Genomic DNA, 18,307 nt, shown 5'->3' on the forward strand with positions numbered 1-18,307 from the left:
AAACTGAAATCCTTCTTAGTGAGGATTTTACTTATTCTCAAATAGTAGTTCAAAGCTAAAAAGCTGTCTTTTTCCCTTAGCCACTGAACTGAAAGTTGAACTATATGAATCACTGCCCTATGCCCAGTCTGGTTCCCATGAAAGTCAGTAAGAGCACTGCATTTAACTTTCAATAGCAGCAGGGTAGGGCTCCAGGGATTAATTGACTAATTGCCTGTATTTTTAAATGTAAGATTATATAAATCTATTTGAGGGCTTTCATTATTTGTTAATGGAAGGATAGTTATGTGGATATGGACTGGAAGTGAGGAATAGAACCAAGGTTCTCTAGCTTTTCCATAGATTCCTGTAGGACTTCGGGCAAATCACTTAACTATTCAATGCTTCTGTTCACCATCTCTGAATAAGAAACTATTATGATCCCTATTTTAGTGACGTTGTGAATCTTAATATCCACTGTTGGTAAAGCTCTTTGAACTCCTGAGATGGGAAGTGCTATAGAAGTGCAAGAAGTCATTAAATAATATGATTGTATCTAGGCTTAAATTTAATTATATATATATATATATATATATATATATATATAATTCTTGTATTATAATTCAAGTAATACAGAATTTATATTCCATTGATCAATATTTTTTTTTTATCAGCTAAGGATGGTGCAGCAAAGCAAGGCTGCAAGTAGTGAATGTCAGACCTTTTGATCGGATACTCATATTGTGGATGTCATGGATGCTTTTATTCCATTTTATACATACAAATGTAATATAAATGCATTTCTTTTCCACCTCTCAGAGCAAAGCCTCCTTTTATAAGTATACATGCAGCAAAATAAATGCAGTTTCTCAGAAAATAAGTTGTAAAAACTATTGACAAAACTCCCATTCAATGAATGTTTTGATATAGATTTATAAAATTGCATCTTTTAGGAGTGCAATGTAAATTTTATTCACAGTAACAGGCATTTTGTTCCTTTTAGCCCAGGCATTCGTGAATGACCATCACTTAATGAGAGCTGTACATTACTGAAAGGAGTGTTCTATAGCTTTCTTAAGCAGTTGTGTTCTGTTGTCTGATGATTATTTGAGGTGTTTTAGGGTGGGGAGTGAAGGAGTAAGAAAAGTGCTACTGCTTTGATTTATGTTTTTTAACTCCTATGGTGTATTTAAACGTATATTAAGAGTTGTGGAGTTTCATATAGATTAAAATCAAAACAACTAAATAGATAAAAATAAATATAAAGGTGCCTGAGGTTTCAAACAGGGCTCTCTCTCTTTTTTTTGGCACATTTTGCACCAACAATACATAATTTCAGTTTGTGCTTATTCTTGGCAATTTAACTGCAGTGTGGAGTTCATTATACCTGCAAAAATGGAGGCCCAGTTTGAAAAATAGACCCAGAAAATGTGTCCTTGTATATTCATAGGTGTGCAAGTAAACATTTTGTGATTTATTTTTGCTTAAATCTAAGAATAACACTACTTCTTTCCCTCACAGCGGTGTTGAGTCTGAAGTTACACTTGTAAAGGGCTTTGAGATTGTACAATAAAATGAGCTATGGAAGTACAAAATATTATTACTTATAAAGTTTCTTTACACTTTTTTTTTTTCCACCCCCCAGGTATGCATTCCTCAGCAGCAACAGAACTATTTGTTACTGGAGCATTGCCAACCTCTGGAACATTTCCACCAACATCTGCTTTATCAGCTTATCAGCATCCCAACTCTTTCAGCAGTAGAAACTTTGCTACTACTCCATCTCTCACACTTCAAGATGCAACATTCAGTGCTACATCAAATGGTCTTTTAACTGCTCATGACCCTTTATTGCAAATCAAGACATCACAAGGCACAGTTCCAACTGCTTTGACATTTGAGCGCTTAGGCAGCTCTGTTTTAAGTACCAGCATACCACCTCAGTCATCAACATACCGTTCTGCTCAAGAGTCCGCACCCCATCTCTTGCAACCTCAATTTAGTTTGTTGCCTTCAACACTTGGAGGAGCTCAGCAGGCTTCTCAGGCATATAGCACATCTGTCTTTTCTGGTTCCACTGCCTCCATTGATAGAGCACTTCAGCGAGAATGTAGTGTTATTAAACACCATCAGCGGCCTTCAAGTACACAGTCTGTTCAGGCACAACTGACTGGTTCACAGCATTCCTTACACAGTTATTTATCAAGTACAAGTGGAGTTAATTTTCAGGATACATCCAGGCAGTCAGCACTGTCCTGCAGTCCAGTTGGAGATGCTACTCAGGTGAGCAATGGAGGATCACAACAGAAGACCTCTCAAGTCTCAGTGGAACTTGCTCAGTCTTATACATCTGCAATTTCATCACCTGGTTTCCCATCTACTTCTACAGCAAAAGCAAAAAACTGTTCTACAAAGCAGCTATCAAGGTCAACAAAGACCCCCAAACCTCAAAATGTAGCCTCTCCTGTGCAGACACAAAGCTATTCCAAAACTGCACAAAACCAGAGTTCTGTAATAGCAGGCCAAGCACAAATCTATTCTACAGCACAGCTACCAAGTCTGTTATCAGTCAGCCAATCCCAAAACTATGTTTCCACACAGTCACAGAATATGCCATCTGTCAGTCATTCACAAGTTTTCTCATCTAGCAAGGTTGAGAAGCTGCCCTCATTATATAAAACACTGACTTTTTCTGGGCAATCGCAAACTATAACTTCTGATAGTCAGACAACACTAAGTTACTCTGCAGATCAACAGGTATTAACTTCAGTTCCAAATGAGAACTACTCTGGTCAAACAAGGGATCTTTCTTCAGTTAGCCAATCTCAGAGTTATTCTTCTAATCACTCTCAGGGTTTATCTCCCGTTAACCAATCACAGGTTAGTTATTCATCTCAATCACAGGTTTTGTCAGCTGTTAGTCCTTCAGAAAGTTATACTTCAGGGCAATCTTTAACATTAACTTCACCTTCTCTTCCATTTTCTTCCTCCCCTCGTGTTCAAAATTTGTCAGCGTCAAGCCCAAACCAGAACTATATTTCTTTACATTCTTCTCAGAATTCTCAGACACAAGAATCATCTTCTCCACAGTCTCAAAAGTTTTTGACAGCTGTTCAGTCTCCTACTTTTGCATCCCCAGCTCATTCACAGACACTGCAGAACAATAGATCTTCCTCAGATACAAAAACATATGTTAAAAGGAAATCTGACTCTAACTTGTATGCTTCATCAAAACAGGAAGATGAATTGTCAATGCAAGATTTACAGGCATTGCAACAGCAAGCTTCTCTTGAATCCTCTACCCAAAGGCTAACTGATAGTGAAATTAATGCTCAGGACGCTGCCTATAGGGTCTCAAAGGCAGATGACAGATATTCTCAAAGTGTAATCAGAAGTAATTCTCGTCTTGAAGACCAAGTTGTTGGGCTTACTCTTCAAGGGTCAAAAAAAGATGAGAGGATGGTTGGTTCTGTGGCACAGCTTACTCAACAGATCGGCCATATCACTAATGTAATAAGCCATGATATTAAAAAGGCAGCTAATTTAATGCAGACAACACAAGTAAGTTTAAATGCTAAAGAACTAAACCAGCAGCATTCTCTTATGCATAAAGTACATGAAACTAAGGCCCAAGAACAGCAGGGCCAAGTCATTAGCACATCATCACAGATTCAAGCTCATGCCTTGAGGCATGGCAGTCAACTATGTTTGCCTAATGCACAGGTACTTCTGGAATCTGCCTGTGACTTACAAATTCTTCAGCAGTCAATACTGCAGTCAGGCTTAGGACAAGCAAAGTCATCTCCACATGTGCGACGAATACAGAGTCCTCAGCAGGTAGCACATCAGTTCCTTCAAATGGATAGTCACATTATTCAAAGTAATGGGGGTCATTCTCAGCAACAGCTTCATCCTCAAAATGCAGAAGTTATTAAAATGGACATTTCTGAGTCCTCAAAACCACTACAGCAACATATGACATCAAAAGACCATTTTACTCAACCAAATCAACATGAATCAAAGAATCAGTTTGTTTCTCTTGGTTCGATATGTTTTCCAGAGTCTATGCTTCTCAGTGATGAGAGGAATATATTGTCTAATGTGGATGACATCTTAGCAGCAACAGCAGCAGCGTGTGGGGTCACACCATCAGAATTTGCCAAATCCACATCTAATGAAGAAGAAATCCAATCTGTTGAAAATGGTGATGATTCCAAATCTCAGTTCCAGTCAATAGATGTACGTCACATATCTCCTAGTTTCAGCTCCTCACCCACTGTAGTTGGAAAACCACATAGCATAAATAATATTTCTCTAAATGGAAGCCAAGTTACTATAAACCTTACAACAGTATCTACAATACAATCAAAACATGTGATCCTTGATCAACATATGGAGACTTCTGGTCAAAACGTATCAGCTAGAATGACTTCTCCAGCCCTTGGACCTAGTCAGGAGGAGCAAGAACAAGGTTCTGGCAAAGTTAAGAAACACTCTAGCATTAGTCATGAATCTGAAGAAGACAATGATGTTCCCATTGATGGTACACTGAATGCTAGAGACTCAGAATTTGTTTCAAGTGGTCGGAGTCTAAGTGAAGAGAGCGTTACATCAGATAATGATTTTAATATGGGTTGTGATGATGGCATTGTAGTAGGTAACAAGATTAAAGGTCCATTGCAACCAATATCTGTGCTACAACCAGGAGATGGAAGTGGTAGCAAAACTGAAGAAGAGAACCAAGATTTAAGTCAAGGGAACTTTCAAAAGAAAAAAAGTAAAGGAAAAAGCCAAATAAAAAATTCTACAGAAGATGAAAGTGCAAGCCAGAAACAACTGAAACGAAGTGGACAGTGCAAACGTCAGAATATAAGAGGAACTGACATATGTTTACCATATTCTTCTCCTGTTTCTGAAAGTTGTTATGATATTTATCAACACCAAGAAAGAATGAGGCAAAAAATTAAAGAAGTGGAAGAAAAGCAACCAGAAGTCAAAACAGGATTCCTTGCATCTTTTTTAGACTTTCTAAAATCTGGGCCCAGGCAACAGTTTTCAGCACCTGCTGTACGAATGCCTAACAGGACTAGGCGGCCAGTTACCCAGATAGTCCGTGCCCCGGGTCCCCAGCCACCTTCAAAGCCACAGCCAGCAGCAGCTCCTTTGTCTGTTGAGGGTGGCTGTGAAAGTCCAACCAAAAAAGTTGATGATGAACTTAAGAAAAATTTGGAAACATTGCCTTCATTTTCTTCTGATGAAGATGATTCTGTAGGGGGTAACCACGATCTTCAGAAGAGCATTTCTACAGCATTATCAGCTTTGGATGATACTGCTGACAAAAAAAACAAATCAGGTAAAATAGTTTACTTTCAAAGACATAATTCTGTAGTTTTTGCATATACTTTACTTTTTAATTTTAATATCTTTAGTTTTAGATAAACATATCTTTCAAAAGACCTTTGTTAGGTCACACTAAAATTTAGGAGTAATATTCAAATTATTGAACTGAGATTTAACTAAATTAGTGTTTTCCACAATAGTGGAAGTTATGTGGCTAAATCCTTGTACATTGTTTTGAAAATATATCCTTAAATATTTCTTTTTCAGTATAAAAGATGATTTTGGCATGGAATGGAGAAACTTGTATTTTAGTAAACTGATATCAACTCTATTATTTTCTAACTCAAAATGGTAGATAAGGTTTTGCCTGTAAAACTCAACAGTCTAGTACCAAATGTTCCATCATATGGACAGTAAAGATTGTAAAAATGCAACAGTGTCTTTAAAGAAATTTCATCATGACGACATAATTGAGTTACTTCCAGAAAAGATTGTTTTTACCTTGGTGGAATTGAGTGTGTTCTTTCAGTGATTGAGTTACATAAAGCAGAGTTATGCATAAAAACATTTGTTTTTACACTGGCAAGCTAAGAATGTGTTTTATTGGTACTTTCTAAATAGGAGGAGTTCAGACTTTATACTATTAAGCACAAAGTAGATGACTTTAGAGAAATGGAATTTTTGAAAGGTAAATGTCCTACCTAGTGCAACATGGGTGGTAGTGATGGCACTATTTATATTTTATATATAGTTCCTCTGCTAAATATTAATGTGTCTATTCTATACGTTGTAGAATACTTGTCAAAAATCATACATTTTAATTACTGGTGCTTCCTCTGGAAGTATTTTCAGCAAACTGTTTTCTTTTCTTATCTACATTTTAAAATATTTTGATGTTTTCGTGGTAACTGGGATTTGACAAGTGCTGGACCTGCCCTGCAGACTGTGATGCTGCTAATGTTTTGGCAAAGACAGTGACTACAGTCACTATATGCCGGTGCTTGTGACTAAATTTCTCTGACTTTCCAAGAGAAATCTAGATCTGCCCTTTTGAGGGGCCTAATTTGTTCAATGACAAGACAATGCACATCTTAGACTTTACGATCACTTTCAAATCTCAGGGTCTCTATGCAGCATCTGGAGAGAAACACACTTTCACTTTCAAATGCCAGTCACAGGGTTTCCAGGCAACATTTGGCCAGAAGTTCACAATGAAGAACTCATCAGACTCCAAGAAGCAAAAAGGGCAGATTCTACTAACAGAGGTCAGGGTCTGCCTCAGCAGGCATGGCTTCATCAGCATTTGCCCAAATGCTTTAAAGGTTAACAACATAAAGAGTACCCAGTTACTTTAGTGGTTCTAGCTCCTTTTGATTTCCTGTAAGCAATCTTTTTTGAATGCTTGTCCAGTTTGTGTTTCTTCTGCCCTTTAATATTACATGCATATTAAATGAGATTTAATGCTGCCACACACTTTACATTCAGCTACAATTGTGGCTCTCCAGAGACAAATTTGTAGAACTTTCAGACCCATCCATTAGTTTTGTGGCAACTCTCTATAGCTGGCTCACAGACCCTTGGGAAAAGGAATGCCTCAAGTAATCTTACAGCAGTATCTCTAGCCAAGTCAAGAGTAGAGACATTTATTATTCACAGAGGAACCTTATCCAGACCTTCTTTCCCAAAAGAATGTCCAGGCCATGAATCTTTGGGGATTAGGGGAAATGGTGGATCCATTAAGTTTGTAAATTACTGGATACTGCTTAAGAGACCTAGTTATCACTAAAAATGTATGCATCTCAGAAACAATTTTGACGACACCTAGAGTTCAGTGCCACTTTGTCTCTTATAACAACTTTTTATACATAGAACATGCTTAGAGCATGTTGAACATTGCTTTGTATAGGAAGGTATTGATACTTTAAGTTCACAGAATTAGAATAGGTGTTGTCCTTGAGCTCCATGCTAAACATATATCCATAAAGATCTCTGTGTTAACAGGGATGCTTCCTAGAAGAATATGGACCAGGGTTTCCATATATATGTTAAGTTCAGTAAATTCTTTGTTGCTGTTCACATAAGCTACCTTCATATCTCAAATACAGTGTATTTGGAATGTACCTCTGCCCGCATGTGGCATCTCTGAGGAATCTCTTATAGCTAGTCTTGGGAGTCATAGAATCATAGGTTAGAAGGGGCCGCAAGGGCCATGTGATCTAACCCCCTAACCAAGATGCAGGATTTGTTGGGCCTAGACCATCCAAGACAGATGACTAGCCAGCCTCCTTTTGAAAATCTCCAGTGAAGGAGCTTCCACAACCTCCCTAGGCAGTCTGTTCCATTGTCCTACTCTTCTTATAGTTAGGAAGTTTTTCCTGAGATTTAATCTAAATCTGCTATGCTGTAGTTTGAACCCATTGCCTTCCTTCCTGCCCTCTGAAGCAAGAGAGAACAACCTTTCTCCATCTTTTTTATGGCAGCCTTTCAAGTATTTGAAGACCACTATCATGTCTCCCCCCGCTTAATCTTCTCTTTTCCAAACTAAACATACCCAGTTCCTTCAGCCTTTGCTTATATGGCTTGCATTCCATCCTTTTGATTATGCATTCCATCCTTTTGATCATTGTTGCTTGCCTCTGGATCCTTTCCAGTTTCTCTACATCCTTCCTATACATTGGTTACCAAAATTGGACACAATATTCCAGCTGAGGCCTAATCAGCACCAGGTAGAGCGATACTTTCACCTCCCAGGACTTACAGGCTATACCTCTGTTAATGCAACCTAAAATTGCATTTGGTTGGGTTGTTTTTTTTTTTTTTTTTTTGCAACAGCATCGCATTGCTGAGGCATGTTGAGGTTGTCAGCCACCACAACTCCCAGATCCTTTTCAGCAGTGCTGCTACCAAGCCAGTTATCCCCCATTCTGTATTTGTGCATTTGTTTTTTCCCCTAAGTGTAACCTTACATTTGTCTTTGTTAAATTTCATTTTGTTGTCTATAGCCCAGTTCTTCAGTAAGATCCCTCTGAATTTCAGCTCTATCCTCCAAAGTGCCAAAGAAACTTTGAGCGGTACTTCTTTCCTTCTCCCTAGCTGTGAAATATTTGTCTCTTTTGCTCTTTAATACTATGATAGGGTGTATAAATCCCGCACTGACAGCAAAGGGACTAGGGAGGCAGTGTGTGCAAAGGGAGCCTCAGCCCTGCCAATCATGCATGGTAGGGAGGAGGGCTTTAAAAGGAGGAACCTGCAGTCTGCCAGGGGAAAGCCTGGGGAAAGAGAAGGTAACATCTGAAGTGGTCCTGAAGCAGCAGGAGGAACCCCACATGCGAGAGACCCTGCCAGTTCTGCAAGGAGTCCAGCAAACTCCAGGGGCAAGCCTGCTACGGAGAGACTGACTCAGCTATCTGTCCGTAAGAACTCCAGTAAAGCTGCTACCTAGGCACTCCTGAAGTAAGGTGGTGCTGCTGAACTTTTCACTTTCTGTTGACCCCAGGAGGGGCTTGTTCTTTCCTGAGTTTCTTTAGAGAAATGGAATTTTTGAAAGGTAAATGTCCTACCTAGTGCAACTTTTGCTTTTCCCCACCCATCACAAAGTAAGCAGGACTACAAGGGTGCGGCCCACTGCAAGGACTAAGGGTATGTCTACACAGCAAAGAAAAACCTGCGACTGGCCTGTGCCAACCTACTTGGTCTTGCAGGGCTCTGGCTGCGGGGCTGTTTCATTGCTGGGTAGGCTTCTGGGCTCGGGAGCTCTGGGACCTTAATACCCTGCAGGGCCCTAGCCCGGAAGTCTACACAGCGATGAAACAGCCCTGTAGCCCAAGCCTCTTGAGCCCAAGTCAGCTGGCATGGGCCAGCCACAGATTTTTCTTCGCTGTGTAGACATACCCTAAGGGGCTAGAGCCTGGACTGGCCTGACCTTGTGGTGGTAACTCTGTGTGGCAAGCGGCCCCCACCCAGCAAAGTTGGCACTCCAGAGAGACTCTGTTATAAATATCATCCATCTTCCTCTTCCAGCCACTGGAAAAATTATTTAACGATTTTAAAGCAGTCTGCTCCACAGTTCGTATTTATCAAAAGTAATCTTGTTGAAGATGAATATATGTACTTAGTAAAAGCATTTCTATGTGAAAATGTACATGTGCATGAATTAACTCTGACCAGGGCCAATATAAATAAGATTTGATTTTAATTCTTTCACTATGAATAATTCCTGGATGTTTTTACTGAAATGAAATAAGTGTAAAATGATTTGCTGTAGCTAATGTGTCCCAAAAGTATATTTTTAATTTAAAAAATAATAATTTGGCATAATAAGCTAATACAAAAGGATTTATTGTACTGTGTATTTAGTACAAAGGAAACAATTTTGATTGAATAACTGTCATGTTTGCTTTTGTGGGTACATTTAATTAAACTGATTAGTTTATAACTTCTATTTTGAGCAGAGGAAGGAAACGTCTTAAAATAAAGCTTCGTTCATTTCTCTCAGTGCAAAATTCTGAATTTTTAAAACGTTTAAATAGACGGTATTTTTTCTGAATGTTAAAGCAGTGTGGACAGTCTCCCAGTTAGTACTTCTAGCCAAAGATAATGTGTACATCTTTTTAAATCAAATAGTTACATTTAAGAACTTTTTATAGAGCATATGTACAAAAGGAGTTTCCCTTTTGTTGAACATTCAGAACATTGTTCTGAGAAAAGTAAGTGGAGCTTTATTTTAACCTTTTTTTCCCTTCAGACTTTGTTTAAAAAATATGGTTTTACTATCTTTTCACTATTTTGTATAAAATTATAATACATATGTATACCACCAAATTCCTCTTCTGTTGTAAGGAGAACTATTTGTACCTTATCCAAAATAACAATAATTGACATTCTGCAACATGCTGGTCATGCAGAGTCAGTACTGATTGTGCAATTGTACATCTGTTTATTTTTAGACTCAACAATATAAAAATGTAAAAATATTCACAATTAATATGTAGACCTTTCTACCATGGTAGCACTAGTGTACCTCATACATACTTTACTGCTCTTGGGGAAACTTCTAGATGTACTTGGAAAACAATTGTATACCAACTTTTATTAAATAAGTGTACTTGCAGTCATGTGACATGAAATAGTTTATTCTGCATGCACTGTAACTTCTTTTCATATACATTTTTCAAAATTTGGCAATAGTGATTTTTTTAATGACTCCTCCTATTTCCAGATATGCATGTTTTTGTAATATAGATGCAATAATTTAAATATCCAGTTAACTTGTTTTTGAATTATTTTATAATGATGATTTATATAGAATATTCTTTTTCCTGTATCTCATTGTTTGAAATTTATCATGTGAAATGATACATTTATTTTTTGTATTTTTAAAGGATATGTCCCAACCTTTGCTGCTAATTCACTAAGTGTGATATTAGCAATAAATTTGTGGCTTGCATTGTTTAGTTAGATTAGCAAGACAGAGTTAAAGCAAGTATGTCTTGAGGGCAGATGGTAATACAACATCTAAAAGAAGTCTTCTTTCTTGAGGGGGAAGGAATAATAATCATTTGGGAAATTGGGAATTTACACTTACTAAGTGTGGCATACAGAAGTGGCGTGCTTTTCATTCCTTCACTTTGTACCATTAATTCTCATTGCAAAGCACTACTTTGTGTTAAATTGTATTATAGGATTGTTAAGAGTGTTAAAATCTAATCTGAAACCACCAGTTAATTTATTAGAAGTTGCAAAATGAGAGTGCCGCAGAAGTGCCACTAAGACAATACTTTTTCATATTTGGTTTAGGTTTTGTGTTATACATGGCAGCCACTTTCCTTTTTCTTTATTTGATGAAAATGATGAAGATGTAGTTGCATATCAGCAGAGGGGAGGCCAACAAAATCCAAAATAGTAATCTGTTAGAGTCTGCCATTTGCTTTGTTCCACAGAGCAAAACAGAGTTTTCCTGTTGGTCCACTGTGTAAAAACAATGTGTTCTAAGTCACGTATCACCATAGTGTCTGTGTGCTACAGCTATAACAAAATCAGTTTCCTGCAAACCTACAGACTTAATACTAATTATTTTAATTTTTTAGATATAGGTTTAATGTAGGGTTAGTTAACTTTACTATTTTAACTTATAGAATGGGTGCTTTTTGTATGTATTGTTTGGGAAAGTAAATAAAATAAACATCATTTCCTTCTTATGTTGCTGATCCTTGATGATTTATATAACCGATGCTTGCTTGTTTTTTGCTTCAGAAACTGAAAAAATGGCAGTTGCTACTACTGCCAACACCACTGCTCTTGTAAAGCAGGAATCTCCAAACACTACTGCTCCTGTGGTAAATGTTCAGGAGAAAACAAGTTCAGCAGAACTCCTAAAGATAGCTGACCAGGATGGTGTGACTTCAGACCAGTTAGCAAAAATACAGGCAGCTGTTGCAATAGAAGGATGTACTGATGAGGAGAATACGGACAGTGGAGGAGAGGGCATGTACAGAGAACGTGATGAATTTGTAGTGAAGATTGAAGATATAGATATGCTAAAGGTAATCCAAATGTTTGTTCTGAGTAATTACCAACACACACCCTGAAGCAGACATCAACAATCAAACTACCAAAGAGCAGAGGCATAATAGTCTACTGCATAGCTCAACATATTTGTGATGCTGCCAAGATGGCATACAGGTGTGGTTCTAGTTTTGGGTAGGGAATATGCATCACTTTAATTGTGTGTCAAGCATTCATACTAGTTAAATGATAAAGGTAAATAACTGTAGCAGATAATCTCAATTAGATCTCAAAATTGTCTATAGACATACATACATTAGTTGACAGGAGTCTTCCAGATTTGATGCATGTCTTTTAACCTTTTCCAAAAGAGCTAAAGTTTTCAAGGATTCTTGACCTCACCAGAATACATCCTTATAGAAGACTTTGATAAGCTTTCCGGAGTATGGTGTTGAAGAAGTATGTGTCTTAGGCCATGTCTACACTACAGCCTATGTCAGCATAATTTATGTCGCTCAGGGGTGTGAATAAACCACTCCACTGAGCGACATAAATTATGCTGACATTAAGCGCTCGTGTGCACAGTGTTATGTTGGTGGCAGAGCTTCTCCCACCGACATAGCTTCTGCCGCTCACAGAGGTGGTTTTATTGTGCCAACAGGAGAGCTCTCTTCCGTCAGCATAGAGTGTCTTCACCAGATGTGCTGCAGCAGTGTAGCTGAATCGGTACAGCTGCAGCACTGTTCGTGTAGACGTGCCCTTAGCTTTTTGTTTCAGGATTTTCTTTTTTTTATTTTTGTGGAGGCTTTGTTTGCTACTCTAACAAGGAGTGGCTTCCATGTGGATCCACTACAACTCTTCATAAGATCTGCAGAGTTTAAGGAAACCTAATTTGTTTTCTCCATTTCTAATTCTTCTTCCTCTGTTTTGTCTTCCGCATGTCCACTCCTCTGCTACTGTTCTAGCTCACAGATTTGATTATTACTTTTGCATGTCACTTTAAAAATCATTCCTAAATATCTTTATTCTTTGCCTTCCTATGGACCCTTTTGAATTTAAATTTTAAAATAAAAGTTCTGTTAATAATTTGCTAGGTTTGTCAGGTAAGTTAAGGAATAACTAGTTTTAAAATATTCTCACGTTGCAATGTTGGATCCTAATCTTGTAGGGTTTTTCTCATTTTATAACCATTTGAAAATACACTTTTTAAAGTTTTTTCTATACTTAAAATATTCCCTTAAAATATGAGAATCTTTATAGATTAATATTTAAATGATGGATTTCGGCTGGGCAATGGTAATTATTACAGGCATGTTTAAAATATTTAAGACACAAATGTTTTAAGAGGATAGTCTATTTGAGCTAATTGTTGTTGAACTAAAAGTTGAACTGCAAATGTAATCTTTGTCCAGTTCACTAGTTATTATTGAACTTTTTGTTTTCACGTAACTGCAAGTATCATGCTGTAATGTCAGGTACTCTGGGAACTCTACAGTCACAGAGAGCTAGCACTAGGGAACATGGGAAGTCATGTTTCTGGTATTTGGTGGTTTTGTTTTTAAAAATTATTTTCATACTACCAAAGGCATGATGATAAAAAACTTTGAAAAAAGTGACAAATTGCTGAAATGAAATTTGTCAGGATTTTATGGTTTGATTGCATGGTACAGTAGCTGTGGCATCACAGCATAGATGGAGCTGGCTAGGTCAGCTTCAAAGATCTTGAAGAAATAAATTTTGAGGTTTGGTCTATAGATCTGTGCTGAATATACCTCGTAGTTAATATCGTGGTACCATCAGCACATAATAGTGGTGTAGTTGGAATCTGGAGAATTTATATCCAGTTTATCTCTAAAGAAAAAAATTAATACATTTTGGAAAGAAAATAAGCACAATTTTTAGCTAATAATTTTTTGGTTCTTATAGATGGCTTTACAAACGGGAAAAGAGCCTCCAGCAATCTGGAAAGTACAAAAGGCTTTGTTACAAAAGTTTGTTCCTGAAGTTCGAGATGGACAGAGAGAGTTTGCTGCTACTAATAGTGTAAGTATGAAGATTCCTTGTAAAATGGCAGTGACTTCTGGTTGGGCCCCTACTCGCACAAAAGAAAATATCTGACCCTGGAGCATTAAAGGAACATGACATTTCTGTTTACTTTCTGCAAAGATCTCCCTAACTCTAGGGCTAGAAATGAGTGATTAGTGGGTCCCTCTGATACTTTCAGCAGAACGACAATAAGAATTGCTGTCGTATATTCAGGGCCAGTTCTCATTTTCATTCTTGTTTCTTTGTGCCATGCAGGTCATGCAAAGGAACCAGATTCTGGTCTCAACTGCCCAGTTTAGCATTCCCCCAGCGAGGAGGAGTTCTCAGCTGGGATAAAGCTGGTGGATCTGGGTCCTGTGCTCTTTCCCCATACTTGCATCCTGGCAGTGTTTATGGGACAAAGAGGTAGAGAGGAGGTAGGGTGGAGTGGAGCTCCACTCTGAAGATCAGCTAGTGTAGGACCCCTTATGGACCATACATTGACAGTATAAAGTAGGATATCCCCCCAGTTGCTCTTCCATGCAAGTGTAAGTGCAGACCAGCCAAGTAACCCGCTCCCTGATGGTACCCCTCACCCTGTGCCTAGCAGAGCTCAGATGCAGGAGAAAACCAAGCCTAGTGTCTATATTGTCTTATTTTCTCATTTATATTTTAAGGATATTTAAAATCCACAGTCAATTCCCTCCCAAATTCCAGCAGTTTTAGAGTAGATCGCTTTTGTACCCAAATAGATGGTCTTAGTATTTGCATGTGTAAATGATAAATTGAATAACTTTGCTTAGCAAAATAACTTTAATTGGAAAATCTGTGTATTTATATGTTTTTGTTTTGCTTTTCACAGTATCTTGGGTATTTTGGGGATGCAAAAATGAAATACAAACGGGTGTATGTGAAGTTCATTGAAAATGCAAACAAAAAGGAGTATGTCAGAGTCTGTTCAAAAAAACCACGAAGTAAACCTTTACAATCTGCAAGGTATTTATTTTCAGATCACTTTTTATTTTATTGCATTGATTTGGCATGAGCCACACACGTGCGCTCATATTTCAGAATATCTTATTCAAAAATGACATTAATGCAGCATTAAGTGGAAACTTTGAATTACTTGCTTTGAGCAATTAGTTAAAGTTTCTACAGCAGCTAGTAACTCTTCCCCTTTGCTTCTATGGATTACAATAGTTTTCCATTACAGCTATGAAGGATTTGGAATGCCACATGACTCAAATGTCTATCTTGCCTTACTTCTTACTCAACATAAATGGAGGCCCCCAGGTGAGATAATTTCTCAACACTTAGTAATATATACGTATGCTGTTGGTACACAATTACATATCTATTCCCTTGTGGACTTTGCAAGTTAAGTCTGTGTTTCCAGATTGCTTGGATGACAATGCTGTCTGGATGCCTCAGAAGTAGCATACTTTATTCTCAACTCTCGGAAGACAAAAGTTTGGCTCTTGGGTAGTAGAAATGGTTGTCAGAAAGATGCTCTTCCTTCTATTATATCACTGCTCATAGAGGGGGCTTGTTTGGCAGTAAAAAGCAAACTAAAGAATTTTGTCAACACTTTAAATCATGTTCTTACCAAGGAAAGCCATGTATCAGACTTAGTCTGAAAGTATTTCATTTGTACATTTTCACAGACTGCTCCCTTATATATCACATGCCAACCTTGCAACAGCAATACATCTCCTAATGCCCAGAAGTTCAATTATTGTATTTCTCTCTTAGTAGAGCTACACAGTGTTGCTCATTGGCTCATAACTTGTTATGAATATGACCGTATGTTTACTTACTGATTTGAGTAATCATGGTCACATTATGCCTCCTCTTCACATTATTCTTTACAATGGCTGTCTATAAAGTGACCACCCTATTGGTGGGTAAAGCCTTTTATCATGTAGGCCCTGGCTATGTTTTAAGGCACAACAGCAATCCTGATAAAATAGTAAGAGGCCGTTATGGCTCCTATCATGAATACAAAAGAATAGCACAAATATGTAGGGACAAAATCAGAAAGGCTGCAGGACAAAGTCAGTTATACATAGCAAGCGACATAAAAGGAAAGAAGAGGTTCCATAAATACATTAGGAGCAAGAGAAAGATGAAGGAAGGTATAGGTCCACACCTTAGCAGGGAAGGAGAGCTGATAATGGATGACAACAAGAATGCTGAGTTATTTAATGCCTGTTTTGCTTCAGTATTCTCTAAAAAGTATAATTGTGGCTAGATACTTAAGACACTTCGTATTAACAAAGGGGAAGGAACACAAGCCAAAATAAGGAAAGAACAGGTTAAAGAATATTTAGATAAGTTAGTTGTACTCAAGTTGGCAGGGCCTGACAAAATTCCCCTTAGGGTACCTAAGGAAACAGCAGAGGTAATCCCAGAATCATTAGTGATTATCTTCAAGAACTCAGAGAGGACAGCTGAGGTCGCAGAGGACTGGAAAAAGGCAAATGTAGTACTTCTTAAAAAAGAGGAAAAAAGAAGACCTGGGGAATTGTAGACCAGTCAGCCTAACTTTGATACCTAGAAAGATATTGGAACAAATTATGAATCAGTTTGTGAGCACCTAGGGGATAATAGGATTATAAGTAATAGCCAACATGGATTTGCCAAGAACAAATCATGCCAAACCAATCTAAGTTCCTTCTTTGATAGGGTTACTAGCCTACTGGATAGGGAGGAAGTGGTGGACATGACATATCTTGATTTTAGTAAGGCTTTTGACATGAGTCACACATGACATTCTGATAAAAAAAAAACTAGAGAAATGTGATCTAGATGAAATTACTATAAGGTGGGTGCAAAACTGGTTGAAAGGCTGTACTCTGAGAGTTATCGAAGGTTTGCTGTTTATCTAGTGGAGTCCTACAGGAGTCTGTCCTGGATCTAACACTAGTCAATATTTTCATTAATGACTTAGATAATGAAGTAGAGAGTATGCTTATACAATTTATGGATGATACCAATCTTAGAGGGATTACAAGTGCTTTGGAAGACAGAATTTGATTTCAGAGGCCTTGACAAATTAGAGAATTAATCTGAAATCAACAAGATGAAATTCAATAAAGACAAGTGCAAAGTACTACACTTAGGAAGGAAAAATCAAATGCACAACTATATAATGGGTAATAACTGACTCGGCTGTAGGGTGACCAGGTGCCCCGATTTTATAGGGACAGTCCTGATATTCAGGGCTTTGTCTTATACAGGCTCCTATTACCCCCCCACCCCCTGTCATGATTTTTCATACTTGCTATCTGGTCACCCTACTCGGCTGTAGTACCGCTGAAAAAGATCTGGGGGTTATAGCGGATCACAAATTGAATAGGAGTCAACAATGCAATGCAGTTGTGAAAAAGGCGAATATCATTCTGGAATATATTAACAGGAGTGTCATATGTTAGACACAGGAGGTAATTGTGCTTCTCTACTCTGCACTGGTGAGGCCTCAGCTGGAATACTGTGTCCAAGTCTGCGCACCACACTTTAAGATGTGGACAAATTGGAGAGAGTCCAGAGGACAGCAACAAAAATGATAAAAGGTTTAGAAAACCAGACCAATGAGGAAAAAATTAAACTGGGCTTGTTTAGTCTTGAGAAAAGAAGACTGAGGGGGGACCTGATAGCTGCCTTCAAATATGTTAAGGGCTGGTACAAAGAGGACGGTGATCAATTATCCACGTGCACTGAAGGTAGGTAGGAAAAGAAGTAATGGGCTTTATCTGCAGCAAAAGAAATTTAGATTAGATATTAGGAAAAACTTTCTAACTATAAGGTTAGTTAAGCTCTGGAACAGACTTCCAAGGGAGGTTGTGGAATAATCATCACTATAGGTTTTTAAGTACAGGTTGGACAGACATCTGTCGGGGATGGTCTAGCTATACTTGGTCCTGCCTCACTACAGAGGGCTGGATTAGATGACCTCCTGAGGTCCTTTTCATCCCTACATTTCTGTGATTCTATATCTGAGATCTCCTTCTTGAACTTCCTTCTGATGGAGTTTTTAACTGTGATTCATCTGCCCCTGAGGGATTACACCATTGCATTTTAGGTCATCAGGTGACTGTGCCTTTGTGGAGGGTTCTAGGTCTAAAACTTTCCCTCTCCAATGTTGGAGTGTGATGACTATATTTAAATATTTTCTTCTTTGTATTCAGTTTAATTCCTCTTACTTTTGTTTTATAGTGTTTAGAAATGTGGTTTTATTTTATTTTATTTTTTTATATTTAAATAATTTTAAATATTGCAGTGTATTGTTCTACAGAGCCACTGGGGTAGTGATGAGAGGATAAATAAAATTCTCATTCATTACATTAAACCTCACCCAGTATTTATGCAGGAATATAAAATGTCACACATTCATATATGGTTGTGAAAATTAAAGTACAGGAGAGTCTATTGATAGAGATTCTCTAGGTTTTAGTCAGGA

The 18,307-nt window shown here is 37.9% G+C and overlaps 1 protein-coding gene across 1 annotated transcript in view; it reads left to right on the plus strand.

Moving 5' to 3' along the window:
• QSER1 (glutamine and serine rich 1) overlaps positions 1-18,307 on the plus strand; it is an 87,906-nt gene that overhangs the window by 45,172 nt on the left and 24,427 nt on the right. The window contains exons 4-7 of the mRNA XM_065403330.1: positions 1,625-5,332; positions 11,572-11,861; positions 13,750-13,866; positions 14,711-14,844. Coding sequence (XP_065259402.1) covers positions 1,625-5,332; positions 11,572-11,861; positions 13,750-13,866; positions 14,711-14,844 — 4,249 coding nt within the window. The remainder of the gene's footprint in view (positions 1-1,624; positions 5,333-11,571; positions 11,862-13,749; positions 13,867-14,710; positions 14,845-18,307) is intronic.

Source organism: Emys orbicularis, chromosome 4 (genome assembly GCF_028017835.1).
Source record: "Emys orbicularis isolate rEmyOrb1 chromosome 4, rEmyOrb1.hap1, whole genome shotgun sequence".
NCBI classification, from domain to species: Eukaryota; Metazoa; Chordata; order Testudines; family Emydidae; genus Emys; species Emys orbicularis.